The sequence below is a fragment of the Nilaparvata lugens genome, chromosome 1, assembly GCF_014356525.2.
Source record: "Nilaparvata lugens isolate BPH chromosome 1, ASM1435652v1, whole genome shotgun sequence".
Lineage (NCBI taxonomy): Eukaryota > Metazoa > Arthropoda > Insecta > Hemiptera > Delphacidae > Nilaparvata > Nilaparvata lugens.
In genome coordinates, this window is record NC_052504.1 from 22,530,085 (window position 1) to 22,555,006 (window position 24,922).

At 32.5% G+C, this 24,922-nt stretch overlaps 3 protein-coding genes across 6 annotated transcripts in view; 2 read left to right on the forward strand and 1 right to left on the reverse strand.

Moving 5' to 3' along the window:
* Positions 1-487: 487 nt before the first annotated feature.
* LOC111062536 (probable 18S rRNA (guanine-N(7))-methyltransferase) lies at positions 488-9,317 on the reverse strand. Of its 3 annotated transcripts, none has more exons than XM_039422325.1 (4): positions 9,037-9,317; positions 2,582-2,793; positions 1,760-1,869; positions 488-836 (listed from the first exon to the last, which is right to left on the reverse strand). In XM_039422325.1, the coding sequence occupies exons 2-4, from the start codon at positions 2,772-2,774 to the stop codon at positions 702-704; spliced, it is 438 nt and encodes a 145-aa protein (XP_039278259.1). In that variant the 5' UTR covers positions 2,775-2,793; positions 9,037-9,317; the 3' UTR covers positions 488-701. The 3 variants fall into 3 exon arrangements, with proteins under 3 accessions (XP_039278259.1, XP_039278248.1, XP_022205911.1); XM_039422314.1 differs by having other exon boundaries at positions 2,579-2,793; positions 9,037-9,271; XM_022350219.2 differs by lacking the exons at positions 488-836; positions 1,760-1,869; positions 2,582-2,793 and adding an exon at positions 6,514-7,411 and having other exon boundaries at positions 9,037-9,299.
* A 160-nt stretch (positions 9,318-9,477) lies between these two features.
* Positions 9,478-18,255, forward strand: LOC111062506 (60S ribosomal protein L32). The gene is made up of 4 exons (XM_022350197.2): positions 9,478-9,651; positions 9,800-9,904; positions 13,912-14,064; positions 18,059-18,255. The coding sequence occupies exons 2-4, from the start codon at positions 9,812-9,814 to the stop codon at positions 18,215-18,217; spliced, it is 405 nt and encodes a 134-aa protein (XP_022205889.1). The 5' UTR covers positions 9,478-9,651; positions 9,800-9,811; the 3' UTR covers positions 18,218-18,255.
* Positions 18,256-20,749: 2,494 nt separating this feature from the next.
* Positions 20,750-24,922, forward strand: part of LOC111060677 (sodium channel protein Nach) — a 33,326-nt gene continuing 29,153 nt past the window's right edge. The window contains exon 1 of one of the 2 annotated variants that reach the window (XM_039422341.1): positions 20,750-21,483. In XM_039422341.1, the coding sequence (XP_039278275.1) occupies positions 21,314-21,483 (170 nt within the window). In that variant the 5' untranslated portion in view covers positions 20,750-21,313. The remainder of the gene's footprint in view (positions 21,484-24,922) is intronic. The other variant, XM_039422349.1, reaches the window with a different exon arrangement.

Below are 24,922 nucleotides of genomic sequence, written 5' to 3' on the forward strand. Positions count from 1 at the left end.
TACCAGTAAAGGGCTAGAAGCTTACTCAAACATCGCAGTTGGTAATGGCCAAGAAATGCGATACTATAACATTATGGCTTTTGATAAAACGTCATAAAATTGAAATCAATTCATTTCATGGAAGATAATTTTGATAAATCATTTAATAACAAAAATACTAATGAACTCATCAATGGAAAAATCAGATTCATTAAAAATGAAGGAGAAATTTCTGTAAACATATCTTCACAGTATGGTAATTGAAAGCCGTATTCAAGTTGTTAAAGAGTCATACTGAATATAAAATAAGTTCATTCCTAAGAAGTGATTCAGGAAAACATAGGAGAGCATGGCATCACTGAAATTATCTTTATAAGATCACAATATTCAATAAGATCACAATATTCACTATATAATGTGACTACGGTTTACAAAACTAGAAGAAATATTATACAGAAAAGCAGAGCATCATGCACAAAAGTAATAGACGGAGAATGAGAATTACCAGTAAATTTTCAAAGCACAATAATTTTATTCATAACTTTACTGAATATGCTCCATTCATCCACCAAGATACAATAATAAATATGATTTTATATTCACATACACCAATATAACTTTCATTTATACAAATAATAGATTGTATTACTTTATATTAACACTGTTGTTCATAATACTCGGCCACAGTTTGTTTATATTTGAACTTAACTTGAGTGTCAGACTCACGAAAACATTGAGTTGTGAAGGTTTTCGATGTCAGCTTCTCTCTGCTTTGCTCTCAGCTTTTCTTTACGATATTGCTCATAGTTTTCATCATCCGTAGGCATCTCATAGCGACATACTGGACACGAGTTCGTCTGAGGCAAAAGTAGAAATTAGAAAATTATATTAAATACTGGAAATGAATTATTAAACATCACTGTATATATCACTCCATTATTAGTGGCAGTTAAAACTGGTAATGATAGGCTAATTCTATATTAAGTCAATTTAAATATAAATTGAAATATGATTATTCTACGTCATGTAATATCTTTACACAATATGAAACTTAATTATTATTGATATTCACTGATTTGAATGAGAATGCTTATTTCTAGTATTACTGACTATTTTAAGCCTAGGTAAATGATCTGCAGAATAAGTGCACACAATATTATAAATGGAATTTCACCAATATAAGTTTTAACAACACTGTGATCATTCAACACAAACTCATCTTGAATAATGTAAACTAGAGACCCCTTGAGTTGAAGAACTCGCTCAAGAACTGTTGTATTAATCTCTGAGATCCGCAACTTGTAATTATACAGAGTTGGCGAGAATTATTATGGAAACAGCTAAATATATCTTTTTCAAGTATGATAATACAGGTCCCATGGTTATAAAGAGTATTCATGGCTCACTCACTCATTGGCGAATTTATTCAACTACTGAAGAAATTATGAATTTGAAACCGATCAACTACCTATTAGACAATAGACCGGTTTCACTAAACTCGGTCAATGCATTTGAAGATGGTCAAGCCGTGTACGCTTTACAAGTGTGCACAGGAATCGATAGTTGCTATCGCCATAGAATTCATACGTACTATGTTCAAATATCATGACCGAGCTTGGCGAAACCGGGCATAGTTCTATAATTTTTTATGATGAGTTTAGTTCTGGATGAGTTATGTTCACCATGTTTTTTTTAGAGTTATGGAACCAAAATAATATTAATATGCGAAATCCCCAGAATTAAACTGAGGAAGATTTTCAGCTTTATCCCTAGTCATTACCTTTTCGAGCCATGGCAGAATGCAGGCTGGGTGAAAATCGTGTTTACAAGGAAGTATTTTGACAATATCTCCAACAGTATACTCCTTCAAGCAAACGGCACATTTTTCATCTGGAACAGAGTCAAGTTACATCATAAAATATACATTTTCTCGAGTGTATAGGCTATATACTATACAAGTAAAGAGGAGTTAAAAACATTTTTCCTAGTGTTGAAAACTTGGAATCACTTTCAAGAAAGACATAGAAAACTCAGGTTTTAGCTTTAAAATTTTAGCAATGCAAATTTTCATTCAACATCGACAATTGAAGAAGGTGGTAAAAACATAATACTCGTATTATTTACTTCTGAGACAATAAAGTTGGAATGATAAATGGTTGGCGGAAAGAAGCCAAGGGTAGCTTTCCCACCACCTATGATTTATACCACGACCATGAACACTTATCAATCTTTACAATTGACAGTTTTTCCCAGGCTATGCTCCACACTGTTTCATACAAGATTAGGAAACTATCATTGAGGGTGGTTGTTGAATGTGAATTTTACGCAGAATTTATGCATTCAACGTGACACAAAATTTGATTTACTGTGTATTATTTGTCCGTCAACTGCTATTTTCTCTCAAAAGGTTGGTGTAATTATAATTAATGATGTCAAATTAATACCATGAGCCATTAATACAGATTACATGATAAGAGTACGGTTAAACTTTACAAAGACATGGAGAATTGTTTGAAGATACTCGTATTTGAAAAACATATTGAAAATGTTGATAAGGAACACGTTATTAGACTATGAAGTTTGGAGAGGAGGCACTCACTACCTGCATCAGTGCACTTCCTCTCAGCTAGATTCTCAACAGCCTCCTTGGCAGCTGGTGGAGGCAGCTTTTTGTCTTCTCCGAGGACGTCGAACATGCCGAAGTCCCTGAGCAAGCGAGCGAGATGGAGCAGACCATCGGGTGCCTCTCCGTCTGACAGCGGCTGCCAACCCATCTCCTCGAAATAGTCAGCCATCGCGCTAACAAAGCAACAACTGAAACAGAAACATAAATTTTGAAAAATTAAATTGTGTGACAAGAAAAAAATATATTTGGAGTTGTGGATTTTTGGAAGCATTACCACAACTGAAATGAATAACTTAGATAAATGTAATCGTATTGCCAAGAAACGATACAAGTCAAGAGCAACGTCAAACAAATTCAAAAGTTGTTTGTTTGTATTATCACATAAAATGAATTTGTATCATCATCTAACAATTTAATGTTTTCATCATTCAATCAAAATATTATTCATTTAATAGTTAACTATAGAATATTGTAATCATACCGTACTTAAGTTTGAAAGCTACTAGTGATATGATTTTGTATTGGTATTAACGTTATAGAGGTCAACGCAATTAAAAGGGTTTTTGACCAACCAAGAATATACTTTTTCTGTCTGAACAAGAGAAAAGTAGCTTCCGCCCAAGCTTCTGGCAGTCTATTGAATAATAATATGATACCAACAATGAAATAACTATTCTTTGACTACGATAATCTGCTAAATGGAATGTCAATATTTCCCTTGTGTGATGAGAGTGTATATCTCTTTTGAGACAGTGCTCTTACAGATTTTTCTTTGTATAGTGTAAAGTATAATGTTAAGCTGACACTGTGTCAAGTTGGGTGATTTCATTTAAAAAAATATTGAAATGGGAATTAGTCAAGAACGTAGGGCAGATTTATTGTGATTGAATAAATCAAAATTCTATTGCACAACTATTGAAACCTATCTATCAACTATTGAAACCTAATGGCTAATTCACCATTTACTCGTAGTCACTCATTCATTGCTTTTATCAATTTCAATAAAATAATGGACGTTTTACAATAATTGTTCAATTTAGTTGCTCTGCCTAATCAGTTGAAAAGCGCCACATCGAACACGTATTCTATAAACTAATTTTCAGTATAGAGTAGACAAGGAATACATGTATTAAAAGTGAATTAATTTTCAAAAAAATTGAAAAATACAATGCTTGATAATAAAGTTTGCCACCTTGTGTACAATTTGGCTAATGCTGATTATAATATCAATTCATTCTTGGTCATGTTCATTTCTGAATGCCTGAGCTCTATAAATCCAGTTCCTACCATTATTCCATATTGATAAAGGCTGTTGAGCCTATAATCAGCTCAGTGTGTGTTAGTTCTACAAATACTGGTATTTGATATTCAGTACCCCATAAAAGCGCAAGGTATAGGTATTTAAAAATCTAAAATAAAAGAAAATTATTCCCAGGAAATATGCAAATTCTCCAGTAATACAAGTTCAAAACTTTTTCTCAAATAGTTGAGACATGCTGCGGAAAATAAATTGTCAATAATGAAGGTGAATTGAGTTATAAACCTGTAATTTTATTTGTATTGGTTGAAAAACCTTGTTAGGGAGCTAACTAAATCGTCTACTGCTGTCAAAATAAATTAATTTGATTTGACAAGGATTATACTGTACCTATAAACTAACAATTTTAAGGAGAAGTGTTGATTGACTGGCAGAATATAACTTAACTGGGTTTCAAAATTATTAATAAAAAAGGGTAGAATGAAAGGTGATTGAATTTTCTACAAGACAATTTTTTGTTTTTTCAGCTTCAAGAATATCATACGTAGGACTATACCAAATAATGAGATAACTCTCTGTAAATATGCTGGTAAATGTATTACGAAACAGAAGTTAGTATTTTTTATTAGATTAATAGAATAGAAGCATCAATTTTTTACCTTATTTTTCTAGGAATTTCATTGATTGTTCCTTCAATCGTGTTCTTTTCTTATTAAGGTAATAAAGAGTCAAGCCGAAGAAATCGTTTAAGCTTCAACCCTTAATTATCTGCTGTTTGTACACTTCGTAAAGTTTTATTAAGTGATTTAGGTCTAATAAATAAAGCGTAGTCGTGAAATCCATAAATAAAGCGTAGTCGTGAAATCCATTTACCAAAAAAAAATTCCCAACTGCATTTTCCATAGAGTCAATACATTTTGGGAATAAAAATAAATTAGTTTTAATTAAGTTATTCATATCAACTGAGCTGTGAGCATTCAAAATCAAATGCCGTGGTAATTAACATATTTTCAGAAAATAATATATGTTGAAACAAGTGTATGTTGTACAATAATCATTGTCATTGTATCTGTTGCCAAGCAAATAAGCTTTTCTGAAACATTGAAGAGTTTCTGTTGATAAGTCGTGATTAAACTCAATAGGTGTTGCGATTGTTCCGTTACTAGTACAATAACACTCATTTTCTTGTATACATATTCATTCACCAATAACCAAAAATTAGAAAAAAGGAGATTGATTGCCTTTGTTCATTAATGGTGGAGTTAGGATTCCAGGTCCTCTACAGCACACAACCCTAAAGAGAGAGTAAACGTTGAATAGTTTCCATTAAAACATCAGATTAAAAGGTCCTAACCAATATTGCTTCTGTAGCGTCGTCGACTGTGGACTTTGTAAGTGTCATTATTGCAATGAATGAATTTCGATTCATGCATACTAATCACAAATTTCTAGTCTTTGACAAAAATGTATTTACTTCACCAATTTCATTAATATAAATTCCTTAATAATGATTAAATTCATAATTGTTTATTTTATTCCTTCAAATTTTACCAATACCTTTTTTGGCACCATTTTAAAACCTTTGATATTTTGTTCATGTGAATAGTGTGAAAATCACGGAATAAATGTTGTTTTCCATACCGAAAAACTTTATAATAACTTTGTTTTAGTCTAGACACTGTGTTTCTACGTGAATATTCAAGAAACACTTTTTGATGAGAAATGAGTCTGATGAAGCTCCTCCTGAAAAGTGAAATGCATTCCTCATTTCTCACCAAAAAGTGTTTTTTTTTTTAATATTCACAAAGAAAAACAAGGACTGAACTATAACTAAGTGAAGAAATATAGTGCGCAGTCACTGCGAATTTATGAAACTTGAAGCAACAGTAAATTATCCCACACCTAATATTGTATTCATAAATGAAAAGAAATAGTAAATAATGCAATAGTTCCACACAGCATGTTCATAAGTCCATAAATGCACATTTATAATAGTTATTACAAAATCGTCATAACTTCCAATAGTGAACCGTTGATCACTTATCAGAATAAATCAATCTGAACCTTCATGACTGATGATTTTAGTAAGAATTCCAAATTTTCATATTGCAATTGAATCAGTCTATTTACTTCAAGGAGAACAATCAGTTTATCTGTACTAAACTCTAAAACGTTTATTAGTAACAAAATCCATAAAAAAAGATGGATAGATCTTCATTATTTGTCAATTTTTATCAAAGAACTTCTCTGGAAATCTTGACAATAAATTTGGCAAGATATTAAAAAGATTGTTTCAATTCTTTGGAAAATTCTTTTGAGCTGAATTTGTATCCTGGCGTCAAAATTTTCAGATTCATGTTAAGGCCTACAGGCATTATCTACTATTCAATGATGTTAAAGTTAGTATATAATTTGAATATTATTAATCCATATTTTTACATATAGGCCATACACATAAGGCCAATATTAACGCCAAGTAAGCGTCCACAAGCTATCACAGAAACATGGAATTGAAAATGTCAAGTACATTATTTGAGTTCCGGACATTTCCAATAACGCGTTCTTGAAACCACAACTGTTTCCTGTGCATGGTGCATAAGAATAGAATTTGAAGGAGAGTGATGATGTAGAAACAAATTAAAGGCGAGAGTTTGTTTTAAAAATATATAATAATAATCAATGATACAACAAACTAGAACTTTCCACATCTTCTCCTACCAGTGTATTTACTATCCTCCCTGACGTTTTTACCCTGACGCCTACGTCTTTCTTTTTTCTCAATAATCCATTCTCGAGTGTTCTTCACTGGCTTCCCACGACCTTTCTTGTTCAACTCTCGCTTGCTAGTGTAATTGACCGAGTTATCGGTGTCTTCAGTGCCCAATGCTTTCGGTAACGCCACCATTCCACCAGTCATCAGAACTAGAAAGAACTTTTTCGCTTTGGTTGAATTCGGATAGTCAACAACAAGTCCACCATAGAAACCAGATTTCATGGCTTGTGATGTGATCAGTTCGACCTGTTCAGAGTTCTCCGGGTAGAATTGGAAGACAGCTCTGGCCGTTCGGCTTAAACTTGCGTAGAGAGACGAGAAGAAATTGTGGAGTCGTTTGGCGGGCTTGTGGGTTCGTCGGTCGGCGTTGCAGAGCCACTGCAGAGCACTTATGCTGATGGCACCGTCGAAACATCCAGGCCGGAAAGGCACGCCTTGTCCCATGTCCCCTAGCATCAGATCACCCTCAACCTCACGTTCCTGTGCAACATTCAACATGGCTGCCGATATGTCCACGCCCACCCACGTATGGCCCTGGTCCTCGAGAACACTGCCACTCAGTCCTGACCCGCAACCTATGTCCAACAGCAGGCACGGCTCGTCCTCAGGCAAGGCAAGCAGCTCCACAGCTCTCTCTGACATCTGCACTTGGATTTCAATCATTCTCGAGTTCTGCGAGTACTTCTGTGCTTCAGTCTCATTATAGAATATTTCTGGTGGAGCTTGGTGCTCCGGCCTTTTCGATGAAGCCATTCAGTTACGCCGATGAAATCGCCTAGAAAGGACACGATGTCATACATTATTCCCGATTCCTTACTAATTTGAAATGTTCAGTTGTTATTAAGCGAATGGTGAAATTATTATGCCTATCTGATAAGAATGGAAATTAGCTTTTAGAAGATCAAACAACGAAACTATTATAGTAGTGACCTAGGAGGAAATCTATTTAAAAAGTTCAAGCAGATGAAAAAAATAAAAGTTGTGTGATTAAAACTAATTCAAACCATTTTAGACTAAGTACAATACAATGAAGAATCATAGTCGAGAAGAAACGCTCACTCTTATGCAAAGCTAGAATATAAAAGGTTCACTTGAGAAATAATTATCAACAGATTCTTTCACTCACTCAACTGAGGACTTGGATAAATTAACATTTTCTTACTACCTAAAAAATAAAACAACTTGGCCAAAAAATCGTTCCACTTCTAAGACATTTTTGTCTGCACAATAAAATATTATTACCTTGATACAAGGTTTAATACTTGAGTTTAGCATCTTTATAATGATACGCATAAACTATTTCAGCTATTAACTATACTAGGCTAAAACATTCTAACAAAAGTAACATAACTGACAGCCTCAGTAAATTTCGTCTATAAAAATTTGGCAATGGTAGCCTATAGCTTGCAAGATATTTTCTATTTTGGTAAACCTTATTGGAAAATTAAAAATTTGACAAGAAACAAAGATTTGTTATTGAATTAGACTAATCGTGTAAAGCAAACTTCATCTACTGATCCAAATTCAAAGTGGGAGACTCATGTAAACTTATTATTTAAGAGAGTATCTAAAGGTTTATTTTTATTTAACCGTTTGAAATTCTTTGTTAACCCAGTTGTACTAATTACTGTCTATTATGCATATGTTCATAGCCATTTGTCTTATGGTATTGTTGCCTGGGGGAATGACACTAACGTTAAGAGACTGTTTGTTTTGCAGAAGCGTGCAATAAGAGTGATTGCTCATGTCCATGGTCGAACACATTGTAAACCTCTATTCTAACAAATGAAAATATTATCTGTCTCTGCTATCTATGCTTTTGAGTGTTTAATGTATATTAAGAAGAATCTGGCATTTATTCCTTTGAATAATACCGTTCATAATCATTTTACTAGGAATGCGTCTGCTCTTAGAGTGAATCAATGTAATTATTCATACACACTGAATGGTTTTATTGAGTAGGGCATCAGACTGTTTAATAATTTACCTGATAACTTTAAATGTCTAGAGACTAAATGTTTTAAGAATAGAATAAAAACTTTTCTTGTTGAAAAAAGTCCATACTATAGAAATGAACTGTTAGATAATATGTGATACATAATCTGTGATCTTATGACTGTTTTAACTTATCTGTTTTATATATGTTTTGACTTTGTTATGCATTTTGGAAAAATGTTACAGCAATAAAAGAATTTGATTTGATTTTAAACATATTTTATTATCTTATGAGGGAGGGCAATGACAAATATAGCCTAAATAAAAATAAAGTTCAAAAGTGAAAGAGTTCAATTAATACTTAATATTAAGTACAAAAATAGTGGAGTGATTTATTAAGTTTTAATATTCTTGAAAAAAAAACATTTTATCAACTGCATGAATCATAATGTGATTGACACTTACCTACTAAAGAATAATTCGGTACTATTCTGCAGACATTACAATCGTGAAGATGAAAATTTTACTACAGCCACAAACTATAAATTTCCGAAAAAGTCAAGCTATCAAATGATATGACTAGTTTAAAAGGAAATAATTCAAGACAAAATAAGCACAATTTGAAGGAAAAGATTTGCAACAACTCAGATTAACGACTTTATCAACATAACCTAGAAATTGGATATCCTACCAAAAACATGCAAGTCGTCAAATATATAATTAGAATATTTCTGGAGAACAGAATAGAAATAAATCCTTCAAATACTATTCAAATAGTTTTTGAAAGTTCTAAAATAAATATGACATTGCTTTTCAAAGATTTTCAAATTATCAATATATTGGAAATTGTTTTGCATTGAATTGATAAAAAATATATATAGTACACATTCTTCTGAATTTTTTTAGTGTTAGAAAAATATTACTTGCATCAAATGAGTTTTATTTTTTTATATTTCCCATCAATTTTCAGATCATGTTGTAATAATTTTTTTTGTAAAGTTGCCTAACTTGTGTTTCCTGTACAGACAACAGTTCCTTTGCGAAACTTGCCTTCTGTTTTGTTAGGTACTGGTTTTGGAAGTAAGTATTTTATCCTTTAATTTTTGTATAATCTCTTTTTTGTAGCTTGTAAAATTAACATTATTACTTTTTTCATTAATTACTATGAATTTATAACATTTTGTCTATTGGTATATGTGGGTAATAACAAAAATTTTTATTGTTTCAGTAAACCGCTAACATGGCTATTCGACCAGTATATAGACCAAATATCGTTAAAAAACGAACCAAAAGGTTTATCAGGCATCAGAGCGATCGTTACATTAAGCTCAGGGTAAGTAAATTAGAAATGCAAATATATTCCACCTAATTTTGTGATTGATGCAACAATAGAACATGGATTGATTCCTAACCTCAAAGTAAAATACACGTCTTCAGGTCTTTATTAGGGAGTTACACACATTTCGAGTTATAAAGCCAGTTTTTTGTCAAAATTACAATATTTTCAAACCAACCTTTGGAATCAAGTAAATTTTAATTTTGTTAGACTTTGATTAGCGTTTCTCATTAATTCATCTATTTTGGCAAATTTTTTAACTTATATTTTTCAAAGGTACAATCTTGTTTTTCTCTAGTTTAAATGCCATAAATGTAGGCTAATGTGCACGTCCAGTGCCAACATACCTGTCATAAAATTTTTGGTTGGGATTGATTTAGCCTAGTATGTTATTTTGAACACAAAACTGGACGTGCACTTACAGCTAAATGTATATGTCTATTGAATTTGATCTTAAGGATTCCTATCCTTCTATAACACAGTTTTCAAGACAATTAAATATTTCAGTTCATAAAAACACCTAAATGTATGTTTATGATATTCCATGTCTGTCGAACATGTATTTATAGATTTTTTGTATTTTTAATACTTTTTTGTTTATTTCTTCTTCCCTGGAAAACACTTCCGTATCTAGTGTCCCTATTATCAATATTGAAATTACCAAACATCACCTAATTTGATATTAATTAGGCACCTGCTCAGAACCTAAAAGTTTAACCTAAAGGGTTGGCAATGCGGTCACCCCTCTCACCACTCCTAGCTGAATTATTTATAAATAAGTTAGAACGTAGAATCATTGAAAATAGTAATTTCAAAGATAAAAAATGGTTTACTGGTTTTGATATGTAGAAGATATTATTTGCTTATGGAAAGGAAGTAACAGAACTAGACAATTTTCTTTCCTATCTTAATGGATTACATTAGAGTATAAAATTCAGTGTAGAGGTAGAAAGGAGTGTGTATTGAATTTTCTAGATTTAAGAATAGATCATAGCACTGGTTTTCACAAGTTTTCTATTTTCAGAAAACCAACCCATACTGATGTTCATTCCTCTTCATTCTTGTCATCCTATTTCTCACAAACTTGCTGCTTTCAATAGCATGGTCTATAGAGAACTAACAATGCCTATGAGCCATCATGATTTTATATTGAGATCCTTAAAATTAAACAGATAGCTGTCATAAATGGGTATGAAGAAAGTATGGTGGATAGATTATTGAGTAAAATTAACAGACAAATTTCAATCAATTCTAGCTTTGTAGGCGCAAACTGTGAGAAGAGTTAAATAACAATCCCATATTTAGGCCTTGCTTCTGATAAGATAGGTAGGGAATTGAAGAGGAAAGGATTTCATGTTACTTTCAACTTTCAAGACCAAACCGATTTTAAATAGTCTAGCTGGAGTAAAGACAGAATCGATATTTGGGATAAAAGTGGGGTGTAGAAACTTAAATGTGGTGATTGTAATGCTTGTTATGTGGGTCAAACTGGTAGAAGTTTCAAAAGTAGAAATAAAGAACACATCAGAGACTGAAATAAACAAAATTGGGAATCTAACTTTGCAGAACATTTAATAACAAATGATCACAAGTTCAGAGTTGAGGAGAATGTTGAGTTTCCGCATTTTAATAACAAAGACAGAACTTTGAATATTCTAGAGGTTTTAGAAATAACAAGAGTAATTAAGGAAAATTCCCAGTATAGTTTAAATGACCAGATTCATTTCAACCAATACAATACTACAAATTTAGTTTTATCATAAAATTGTAAGCATACATTAGTCAATAGTTTTTCCATTTACATATTTGTTTTATTATCTTTCACAATTTTTTTCTTGGTTCTTATATATTACTGAAAGTAAATTTTGTTACGGCGAGTCTGTTGTTTAAGCCACCATTTTGTGACACCGTTGAGTGGGAGGAGACTGTCTAGCTGGGCCAATGGCAGGCGTTCATGCCCTTGACCAATAGCAGTATTCGCCTACTAGTATAAATTCTGCTGCTCTTGTATTTAGTTTTAGTTTATCAGAGTCTGACAATGGTGTAATAACCAAAACCGGTCTTTTTAAGTAGGCTATCAATAAATCTGTGGTTTTTTGACAATTTCTTAGTCTTTTTCATTCAATATGTTGTAAAGGGTGGATTGAGAAGGTTATATTTTTTATTTATTTTAACAAAATTTTGGTATTATTCGATATCATTATGGTGCTTCATTTGATATTTTCATTATACACTTACTCAACTTACTTACTTGTCCCTCTTTGCTGCTCTAGGTTATTTGCGGTTGAATGATCTTATGATTGAGATTTGTTATTTTGCAGTGGTTTATTGGTGTTTATTTTTTATATAAACTGCTATCAAACAGCTGTTTTTTCCAAAGACATGAAAAGTGTACAGACATGTTCGATAAACATGCAGTATCGTATTTTGTGGCCGGCCTAAGCCGCAGTAACTTCCATTTAAAGCAATGTAATAATAACTTTCTAAAAATTTTCTGCAGTGTCTCTTTTCGCATTTTGAGGGTATATCCTTTGCATGTATGCAACGTATAAATATGCTCCTTGATTATCTTCTAAAGCTAATGTTCTAGTGTAATAGTGGCCGTAAAGTTTGAATTGAGCTGCATTCACATGTTCCAGTGAACGTATCCACTTCAGTAGATAATGAGTATAGTATACTAGACGTCAGGCTCGCTTCGCTCGCCATATCCTTCTAGTTATAGTATATGATTATAGTACCGGTATATTAGTATTTATGAGGTGTTCCCACTCAGTCCAGCCAAGCGAGTTGCAAGTATAAACAGTCTCATAAGATAAAAAACATGAAGTTAATATTCATTGGCTTTAGTATCCCAAGAAATAGTCAAAACAGGTAGCCTAATTGATATTTTAATAACGAACCGACTCCATATGTTCCTTAGATTGGCAATGAAATGAAAAAAAATTGGTCATATTCTTAATTGTCTTGTCTATAAAATTATATGAACAAAACCTGAAATGTTCTGTTTATTATGTTTTGAAGAAAAAGCTAGAAGGGTAGATTTTTGCTTACTTTTTAAAAATATTTTGAAATTATTAGACATTTTTTGATAGGCTAATCATTTGTAGATAATAAATAACGTAAATTGGAAATTCTAGACAAAATTAATGTCACCCTCTCATGTTTAAAACAAAGTGAAGTTTGTGTAAATGGTGTTTTTCTGCTTTTAAATTAAAAATCATATTTCTGCTTGAATATTTTAGGCTACTTCTGCATAATCTATCCAGATTATTTAAAATTTTCTACATAAGCATTGAGTTTAGTGATGATATGAAACCTGCCAGTTCTGCTACTGAAAACAATTTTGTTGACAAACGGTTTCTGAATCTCAATGTTCTTTCACATAATAGATGTAAATATTTAATATTCAAAACTTTTTCCAGTTAACTTAACTTGAGTTTAAAAATTATCTCAATTTATTAAACTAAGCAATCGGCATTCTGTTTCTACAGTTTAAAATAGCTCATTTCCTTGGATATTGTTAATGAATTAATACATACCGTTACTTTTCATTTAAAGTAGATTTTTCCAGAATCATTTCCTCCACCTTTTCCTAAATAGCTAAATAACTCCACCACTGATTTTCACATTGATTTTTGATGAGCTTTGTGTTTTGTGATGATATGAAACCTGCCAGTTCTGCTACTGAAATTAATTTTGTTGAATATTTATGGTCTCTGAATTACAAGGCTCTTCAAAAGTATCATAATGCCTTAAATTAGATTATTTACACTCAATTAAATTTTTCAATGTGCATTGTATTTAATGATGATAAAAAACAGCCAGTTCTGCTACTGAAAGTTATATTGTTGAAGAATGGTTTCTGAATTCCAGTGCAAGTTAATGTTTCGTCTTTGTCGTTCCGAATAACTCTGATAACTCAGTAACGTATTTGTCGAATAAGAGAAGAATGTCTTTAATTGACTTGTTTCATATTCCTACAATGTATGACTTGATTGTTTCAGACAAACTGGCGTAAACCAAAGGGTATTGACAACCGTGTCAGAAGGCGTTTCAAGGGCCAATATTTGATGCCCTCTATTGGTTATGGAAGCAACAAGAAGACAAAGCACATGCTTCCCACTGGCTTCAGGAAAGTCCTTGTCCATAATGTTAAGGTGAGTCATTCAACTAAGTCAGTAATAGCATAGAGAAAAGATAGCACAAGGAGATATCCCATGGTATATGGGCGTTTATGTTCTAAATTTACTGTCAACTAAATCCGACTTGGTTATTTTTCGTGAAACTATTTCCCGCTGGTTGCCTCTGATACTGTGCCGTTCTTCCACTCTCACGCGGTCAAAACTGTAATGATAGACAGTAGTCGGCTGTAATCGGCTTGAGTTAACAAGAAATCTGCTTAAAATTTGGAACATAAACGACCTATACCATGAGATATATTCTTATGATATATTTTTATCTATGGTAATAGTCACAAGCTAATTGATTGAAGCGGTAAAGCTGCACACATGGCGTTCAATATCCTACTCAGCATGCGATATTAATGAATTGAGTTGAGAATTTTCTCATTTACAAATTGTCTGATATGTAGATGTGATATTCTATTAGTTCTTAAAAGTCCAGTGCCCGATTTTACGGTGCTCGGTCAAGATAATTGAACATGGTGAAATCAGGTACGGTTCGCAACGAGTGCACTGTAAAATAATAAGATTGATATGGCGATAGTTATTATCGATAATATTCCATTGCATACTTGTAGAGCGTATTCGGCTTGACCATGCTCAAATTTTTTTGGCTCGTGATTTAAAATTCCCGGGAATTTTATATAGATTAAATATTCTCAAAAATCATAAATTCCTGCGAATTTATGGGAACTTGAGGAAATTTATTATTTGTTCAATCTAAAATTACGGAAAAAAACATTGTTTGTTACACAAGATTTCAATCACCCGTTATACAACAGATTTATTTAAGAAATACAAGAATGAATTAAATGATAATTATAAAATAATCATTTCATAGACTTAGGCCTATCATTTCCATAAAAGGAGAAATGAGCACTCAATAAAATTTTTCAAATCATTCAATTGTACCACTATTATCATGTTACTTTCTGTCTTACAAGTAGAATAAGATTTTTATTTACTAATAAATGCCTGTAAATCAGGTAAACAAAGTCAAAGTATTGAATGCTATTTAACTTTCATTGCATGATTTTATCAATATTTTTCCGCACAAAAATAATTGAACCCCTAAATAAAAGTTGAAGTAGAATATAAATCTAAAAATTAGAAATGATAAAATACAGCAAAATAGGCTTAACTTAACTAAAACTAGAACATACTTGAGTTTCAATATTAAAAAGTAAATAGGCTAATTCCACAGCTCACAACCTTTCAAGAGTCATGAAGGCTCACTTAACGTGTAATAAGATACTAGAGGCAAAGCGATGCTCAAAGGAAAGGTATAGCAGGGGAAGTTTGGAACCCAATTTTTGATCTCGCAGTCTTTTAAGGATAGTGCTAAGGATTATGATTCATAAGGCATTGGACAAGACAGAATATGCGAGGCCAACTGCAAAAAGTTTGAAGTTCCCGATCAATTAAATCTAAAAATCAACAATTCAGTTTTTAGTATTTTGCTAAATACTATAATTCTGTAGGAAGAGTTATTTTTACAATTCCAATTACAAATAAACACACCATATTATGTTCAATCTAAAATGATAACAGCTAAAAATAAATTTGAAAATTGGTGAACTAGAAAAAATAGCGATTTTCCAATGCATCACGGGATTGTGTCATGACCTGTATTCATAAACCTTGCTCGAAGGGTATCATATTTTGAAGAAAACCCCTTCCGGCTCAGATTTTTTCATCTTCTTGGCCTTTAACCTTTTCAGGGCCGGTTTCCGAGCTCGGGATTTAGGTAATTCCTAGATTTTAAACAGCTGGAGTCAGAAAATTGGTTTTCCAAAATGGGGCGTAATCGCAGTCATTGTCATAGTCACGTTTGAATTAAATTTCGAAAAAACTAGAAAATTAAACACAAAATTAAATGAAGAGAAAATAATGTAAAGTTTCAGCTATTTTAAATTATTTAGGAATGTCTAATTTCGTCAAGGAAAAACGTTTCCAATTATAGAAATAAGAAAATAAAAACTACGACTACTGTTATAAAAGCTGCGACTACGCCCTTTTTGGAAAGCCAATTTTCTGACTCCAGCTGTTTATAGTCTAGGACTTAGCTAAATCCCGAGCTCGGAAACCGGCCCTTGAAGATTGATTGAATAACTCTGTGCTAATCATGAGCTCATAGAGCATTATTTTCTCTTTAATTTCATATATGGTCTCATTATTATACGCATCTCCCTACGATTGTAGCAGCCGTTATAGTGTTGAGTGTAAAATCTTCAGTTTTACAACACTAGATCAATTGACAGGGAAATTTGGAGGGAATGTTTGAAACAAAATATTTGACTTTGCAGGTTTTTTGAACTAGGTAGAAGGTGAACATATCACAAGTCCTCATTCCTACACCTTGAGCTTAAGAGATGAGGGTGGTTTAATAGTTGAATTTTCTCATTTCTGGCTGATACGCATGCATGTATCATGCATGAAACAATGCTTTTGAGCGACATTACTAACTGAACAAAAATGAAGCTAGATGAATTTCCTACATGTTTTGTTCAGTAGAGTTTGTAATATCTTCTTTAGTTTTCATTGAGATATTCACTTTTAAAAGTGTAAAATCTTTGAAAAGACAGTTTTTCTTCCATCTTTTTGCACTTTTAGGGTTTATTCTCAAGAACAATGTATCGAAAAAATAAGTACCAAACGTTGAGTTGTAGAGCGTCCAATTCTTTTCAAATTGATATATTATTTAATCATTTTATGCTTTCCATCAATCGTTATACCAGCATCTGGGTTGAGTGTGACAAACTACAGCAACAAGTGTCAACTTGATGGTACTGATGAAAATGTTACAGATGAAACTTGTAGGCTAATTTGTAAGCTTCGATTTTGTATCACACAAACTTATTCGAAAGAGGCATATTGAGATTATGCAAAAAAAAAACAAAATATGGTACTTTCAAACCACCTTACATGGGGTAAGAGTGAGGACTTTTGATATGTTTAACCCCTTCAAAGAGCTGCGGTGTCAAAAATAGTGCCAAACTTTTCCCTGTATAATCTTTCATTGACTGGACTATACGAGTATTTAAGAGACAGTGAGTGAGTGACAAAAACAGGTTCAAAGAATAATGGTTTATTAATTAATGTAAAATGTGGTCGAGATTGATCAATAGCAGATAGAATGATTATTTATTGATACAATAATATTGAATATATTAATAGAATGATGATTTATTGATTATATTAGTGTAAAATATTAGTGAGTGTGAGATTTACCAATTTCAATCATTTATAAATTTTATAAATTCCCTTAAGTTCTCATTAATTCCCAAAATTTCTTGGCCTCTGAAATATTCTCAAATCATAAGTTCCTTCCCACTGGGAATATTCCCGATCCACATCACTATCTTAGACCGAGCTTGGTAAAACCGGGCATGATTAACTGATCTTGAATAGATTTTGTAGTTTTACGAACTATAGATTATTGATAGCTTTATCAAGTTGATGCACGTAACAAAAATAAATTTGCCTCTATACTAATTATGATGACTTCGATCAGTTATAGATAGCTATCACTATTACAAGGCGAATAATATAACTCTAATAGGCTAGCCTTTACTATTATATTATAGTGAAGCTATATTTTCTGCTTAGTGTTTGATTTGACTCATGCGTACTTACAACCCATACGGTAAATCATCAATGTGAACAATTTCCACCTAACTTCCTGTGGAACAAAGTGTTCCGTTTGAAAAAGGATGTAATATATTTCAATAAAGTAGGTACGTCTTGATATTGAATATGTTTGCTCGTAATATTGTTTCGATTTTATTGGTTTTAATAGAGTGAAAGTCAACATTTGCATTTCGGAATTCAATAAGTTGGCAGAAAACCGTTTTTGTCTTTTGACAAAGACTGATTTGATGAAAGTTTCAATTATTTATCTTGGTTTGCTATCAACTTCTCCCTTATATATTTTAGGATTCCAAAATTATACTGTTTTTTTATTTTGCAGGAATTGGAAGTGCTGATGATGCAGAACAGGAAGTTCTGCGCAGAAATCGCACACGCAGTGTCATCGAAGAAGAGGAAGAGCATTGTGGAGCGAGCCCAGCAGCTGTCCATCCGAGTGACCAACGCCAACGCCAGGCTCAGGAGTGAAGAGAACGAGTAGATGTAGATCGTATGACAAATACATTTTTGTTTATAAACTTTCAGCTTTTGATTTCACTCCCAGTATCATTTTGGTAAAATCGTGGAGAAAATATAGATGCAGAAGATATATCATGGTATAGGGCGCTTATGTTCCAAATTTCGCTGTATGCTGAAGCCGATAGTCCACGTGGTTCTTTTTGTGAAGCTATTGTGCCGCTGGTGGTCTCTCATACTGTGCCGTACATACACTCTCATACGGCCAAGACAGTAAGGCTGGCCACTAACGGTAGGACATGCATCGTCATACATTGTTGTGTCATCACATGGAAAGGCTTGAAGAAATTAATTGAGGTTGGGTTTTTGTACCACTGGTTTTTTATTTATTTTCTCTTCGCTGCTCTATTTGAGGTTAAATTATTTTTCCATCATTATAATTTATAAAATTTCCAGTGGTCTATTTATTTTTATTGGTTGTTTATATTATTCTAGAAGCCTCTCGCTGATGAATTTGTATTGTGTATGATAAATAAACATGTACATGCATGTTCTACCGTTAGTTGCCAGTCTAATAATCAACAGTGATCGGCTTGAGTAAACAAAAATTTTATTTAAATTTGGAACATAAACGCCCTATACAATTAGATATCTTCGCATGCTATATTATTCTAAGGTAATATTTAGTATCTAATTAATGTATCTGATAAAACATATTTTCATGAGTCATCAAGACAATATAAACAAGTAATCAAAATCCCAATCGCGAAAGTGTGAAGGGATAAAACAATTTATTTTCTAGTCCGTAACCCTGTTTGGTTGGGGGTATTTGGTAATTTTTTGGCAAACTTGGTGCCGGTTGCATAAAAGCCGGTTAAATTTTAATCGTGATTAATTCCACGAAAACCAATCAGAGAAGCCGTCTTATCAAAAATACCTCTGATCGGTTCTCGTGAATTTAATCAAGGTTAAAATTTAACCGGCTTTTGTGCAACCGGACCTTTCATTTTCAAATTTAAACATAATTATACAAAAAACCTTGAAAAATCTACCAACCTACAAATCTGCAACAAAATCTGAACATTTTTCTATTGAGAGATTTTCCATTCAAAATATGAAAATTAATAAGTATGCTCTCTTATGAGCTATTATTTGAGGTACCGGTATATAGATTCTTGTTTTTTTTTTCTCTTCTTTAGGGCTACTTTTGAATAAAAATAGAATGTCTAGATAATCGAATCATATAGCCGAAATATGTTTTGACTGATTAATTTTGAAAAGGGTACATAGATGTTTATTTATATATATATATATTCTTCTTTCCAATGAATTACTATTCTCTGCTCAGCAATAATGAGAATGTTACTGGTTTGGGTCTACAGTTTGCAGTATGCAAAAATCCATATATTGGAAAGCAGCACCTAAATGGCAAACAAAATGATTGACCCAAGTGGGTGTTGGAAAAAAGAAAATATGAGTTGGAATCGATCTCCTTGTTCCAATTCTTCAAGACAGAAAAGTAAATGCTGGCTTGTGAATTTTCGTTTAGAACCAATTTTATGTGTTTACAGCAAATTATTTGAGTAAACAGCATATCCAAATATCAATATCTCTACCTACCTTGTCGAGTTCAGTTGATTACTTCGTTTTCAACCATGCACTATCGACGTGAGTAACATTATTTCTTGATTTATCTTCAATTTTTGCTAATTATTTCGAGAATGCTCAAACATTTTTATTTAGTCAACATAAAAATCTCAATTTAGAAATAATGCTTATTGATTACTTTTACAATGGAAGGGTTCAAATTTATTCAAAGCGTCTGTTCAAATTTGACAATAAATTGAATGATTTAAGTTACAATCTGGCCCAAACACTGCCAGTAGATTGGACCACCATTGGCACCATTTATACAAATAAATGCATTGCTTCATTAACATGTTGATTCTAACAGCGTATAATTTGGTCTAAAAATGTATAGCCTGAACTTTGACTGATTAAATTTGCTTGAAAGTATTCATGGAATTATCAATTTCTTCTATTGAACATTTTTTAACTAACATTGATGCTGGCATAGATTTTTTTAGTGATATTCACTTTAAAATGGCAGTATTCTTTGAATGTATATTATATGCCCAAAACTTTGGTCGGAATTTCACCTTGGTTGCTTCGATTAGCATATTTTTTATTGACATTCTGACTAAATTTTGTACAAAAGTCTAGATCGAATGAACCATTGGAAAATAGTATAAAGTAATTTTGTTTCAATCATTAAATCACCAGAAAATAATTGAAATTGACGCAAAGCTGAATATGTAAATTTGTAACAGGCAAGTTACTATATAATCAACCGCACGAAAATAGTCTGATGGAAATTGGATTAGATGAGTGCAACCTTGTCAAATAAGAGTTGATCAACGTTGTCTTTAAATGGGAATTAATTAATATTTTCATAATAAACCTGACAAATTGACAACGTCTATTGTTGCGGGGGGGATGAGGTTGGTACTCAGCCGTTCCAATTTCAATTGCACTATTTTCGTGCGGTCGTCTCTAGTGGCCTACACTTTTCTGATCTTGTGGTATGAAATACCAACTCATTTACGCATAGATTGCTCTGATGACGAATGCGCAATAGCTGTCTTGAGAAGTTGCTTTGACAGATACGGTAAGTATTGCAGCCGCCAACAAAATGAAATAAAAAGTTCAGCGTTAGTTAACTTCCAATTCATTACATTTTTATTAACTTTACCAAGGATAATTAAATGATTCTGTTTCATAAAAAATACAAAAGCCATTAACAAAGAAGCGGTTGACATTAAGGGCCGAAGCACACGAGGAGTTTTTTCAGACTAGTCGCCACAACAGGTCAGGAAGCTCTCCCATTGGCTGATTTGGTTGGCGTATCGAGAATCAGCCAATCGAAGAGCGTCCTGTCCTGTCTTGTGCTGACTCGTCTGAAAAAACGCCTAGTGTGTTTCAGCCCTAAGTTGTGTGGGCATCTTAGCATCAAAATCTTATGTGGCAGGATTTTTTATTTTGATGAAACTCCTTTGAAAGGCCTTATTATGTTGGTTTTGGCGGCAGGATTGTTTGGCTGTTTGTGTTCTGCACTTGTGTGATGTCAGCTTGCTTTGTCGGCTATTCACTGCTGGAGAAGTATCTGATGGTGCCGACCGCCATAGAAGTGGCCGACACACACTTGCCACTCTACACGTTCCCCTTCCCCACCATCACTGTGTGCCCCGCCAACAAAGTCAAGCGTTCTATCGCCACTAAATACCTCTCTGAGTGAGTATCTGCATGTGATTTGCGTCTCTGTTAGTATTACTCATTGAACCACACCTAATGGGATGGAAATATTATTACTGTTATTTCTTCATTCTACAACATACGGTATATTATGTTTTTTACTGATTTTTTATGCTGAGGATGATGCCCACATGAGCTCTAGTCTTGTGCGTGAATGATAAGACGAATGATTTTATCATTGCTGTTTGATTTTATTGTATAGCAATGTACGAGGTATGAGGTACAATGTATGAGGTACGCCCAACCAAACTACTGAGTCGTATTGTTATATAGTGGACCTTATTGAGAAAAAACAACATTTAATTGGCTTGTTATATTGCTTTCAATTGGTATCAAACAATCTCTATCAAATTCAACTGTTGCCATTCCCTGGATATTGGCCACCAGCTGGATACTAGTAGTTCTGTGAACAGTAGACGTCACGCAGTTTTCTCATCCACCTGTCACCTGTTCTAGTTGATTCAGTTGAAAACAATAATAACAGTTTTTAAGAGTAAATTATTTTAGAGTAAATTACATCTAAGAGAAAACTATTTACTCTTAAAAACTGCTATTTGTTTTCTCCAAGATCAAAAACTGTATTATGTTAGTTAATAAACTCAGTTGACGTTTGAATTTGTATCCCATATGAACATTTATCCATGTTCGTAATAATATTCCCATCTGATAAAAATATTTCTCAAATATAAATGGAGAGTTACGGTATGATGCAGATATATGCATCACCATGCAATTAATTTTTTTCGATCAAAAATATTATAATTTTGTCAGCACTATTCAGTTTATTTAATCATTTTTTATTCTTAGCCTAGTCAATAAAGGTTTTTTCGATCCGAAAATTAAATTAAAGCTGAATCTTTTACCATCGATAGAACCCTCCCAGAGGGTCATTCTCCCAAAAGTCCCAAGAAATCCCCTTGGAGCTTTCCGCCCCAGCCCCCTAAAACATGAAAAATGCAGGTAAACACGGGAAATCAACTATCTCTGTAACCATTGATCGGAAACAGTTCTATTATATGCCATTCGGTTCGTTACATTATGGACTACAATATTAGTTATATTCATTTTTCCAATAAAATTAACAGTTTTCTTGATAAAATAATATATATGTAAAAATTTAGGGGGTTTTTGATTTGATTTTTTTGTTTTCTTCGATTAACCTCGAAACAAGTAGTTTTAAAGGAAAATGAGCCAAATAATTAATGTAGCCACTGTCATTGTAAATCCATTGATATATATTGTTATGTATTTGCGATTCAAGTTGACGCTGTGGAAGGGGAAACAGCCGACGCGGCTGACTCCCTTCACCATAGTAAACAGAATAATACTGCTGTCTACATTGCATCTCATTTACACTGTGGCGCTCTAAAAAAATAATTTTGTCCATTGTTTTGACATGCGCTGTATATAGATTCTCACTCTTCAACAAAATATTACAATTTTCTTGATTTAACCATGCTCATGATAAAAATCAGGATTTCGTTGTTTGCTCACAGAATTTATTATATTCATTTGAAGTGTGCCTATTCTCCACACGAGTTAGAGGTAACACAATTTGATAACTCTAGTTTCAGATATTGATGTTTTTCAACGAAGTTTCATGATATATTATATGTGTCCGACTCCTTTATCTTATCCTTATTTTGAGAAAAATGAAGATTCAGAATTTCTTTTCATAGCTTTTCTTGTGTTTTATCTTGTTTCATCACTCTTTATAATTTAAACACTTTGATAATGGAATGAATATCATCAGATCACGTAGATAAGCTACATCTTTAAGGTAATCAACGTATTTAGGATTATCATGTTTATGAATGAAAGCGAGACTGTGATAGAAGATTGGTCAAACTGAAATATAAACATTATATACAATGCATATTTCTGATCAACTATAATTACAAATGATAGTATCAAGCCGTAATGAATTGAGCAACTGAATTTCAAAGTTACTATCCACTGTTCAATTCGCACTGTGATTTCCTTTTACTTCCAAATGGATTGAATTGTCTCACTCTTCAACGTAACAATTATTGTAAAAAAACCAGTGGAATGTGAACGTCATCCAAATAGCATTTGAATTTCAATTTTCAGATCATGAAAATTCATAAGAAACTAATTCTTGAGAGAATAGTGATGAATTGCAAACAGTGCAACTAACATTGATACAAAGCGATACAATGAAAATCAACATCGATTAATTTAATATTGGACTTATCAAATTTATATTACCGTTAATTTATATTATTTATAAAGCTTATAAAATGTAAAACCAACATTTTAAATTTTCTCTACTGGAGCAAAACATCGATAGAAAATAAAGAAGAGCCCATTATAAGCACAATATACTTGTGTACTAGAATTCACTTAAACTAACTCATCACTTCAACCCTTCAATGATCACAATGAACTAGAATGGTATAAAAACCATGGAATTGATAATCAGGTAAATTTTTCAAATAGCTTCACCCAACTAAATCTGTGAATGCTAAGTCATAAGAAATCATGTTCAATAGATTTAATTTGAATGCTTCAAATAGAGAATGATCTATTCTTTTGGTGCCCTAATCAAAATAAATTTCAATCAATATTAATCGACATAAAGAAAAGCTTCTGCCAACCTTGTGTAATGTATGACAAGATGCGAGTGGAGGTGAAAAATCGATATGTTAACAAAAATAATAGAAGATGATGAATCGTCTTTCAATCAATCTTATACGGTAGGCTTTGTGGTTAAATGTGAAACACTTTTATGATTTTCCTACCTTTTATGCATGCTTACTCTTCCTTAATTTGTATGTTTGCATGGCTTTCATCTTTAGAATCTTCTGAATTTTCATATTGGACTGTCTAAATACGGTAATGTAGATTCAACTAGTAAGAACGGAAGATAAGCTACCGTACTTTACAGAGTGAATCATAGAAAGTTTCAACTCAACAAGTCCAATGTATAAATTTTTTATGCCTCAGCCGTCATATATATTTGGCTCAACTGAAGGTATATTATCAACCTGGCTTGGAGAATATTAACTGTAGAAAACAGCAAACACTGCACGCTATGATTTTTCAGGAAATTGCCACTGTTAACACTATTGCAATCTATGATTTATCTTAGTTTTTGACATTCATAACTTATGATAAATTTTAGCATAGAATTATGATCATACACACATATTTTAATATGTATTATATTATGTAATAGCATGAATATTTTATCGGTTGCAAACAATATCTTTGTCTGTCATAGAATGAATATTTTATCGGTTGCAAACAATATCTTTGTCTGTCATAGAATGCATGATTTAGCACATATATATAACAACAAAATGATTTTAGAGAATTAAAATGTGAAAAATTAGTTTATCGCATGTCAAAACAATAGACAAAATTAATTGTTTCGAGCGCCATAGTGTGAATAAGA

Bases quoted from the DNA above. Each gene is read 5' to 3' on its own strand.
- LOC111062506 (XM_022350197.2), top strand. From the start codon at position 9,812: ATGGCTATTCGACCAGTATATAGACCAAATATCGTTAAAAAACGAACC. The intron at 9,905-13,911 runs GTAAGTAAATTA...TGATTGTTTCAG, and splicing joins ATCGTTACATTAAGCTCAGG to ACAAACTGGCGTAAACCAAA. The intron at 14,065-18,058 runs GTGAGTCATTCA...TTTATTTTGCAG, and splicing joins TCCTTGTCCATAATGTTAAG to GAATTGGAAGTGCTGATGAT.
- LOC111062536 (XM_022350219.2), bottom strand. From the start codon at position 7,389: ATGGCTTCATCGAAAAGGCCGGAGCACCAAGCTCCACCAGAAATATTC.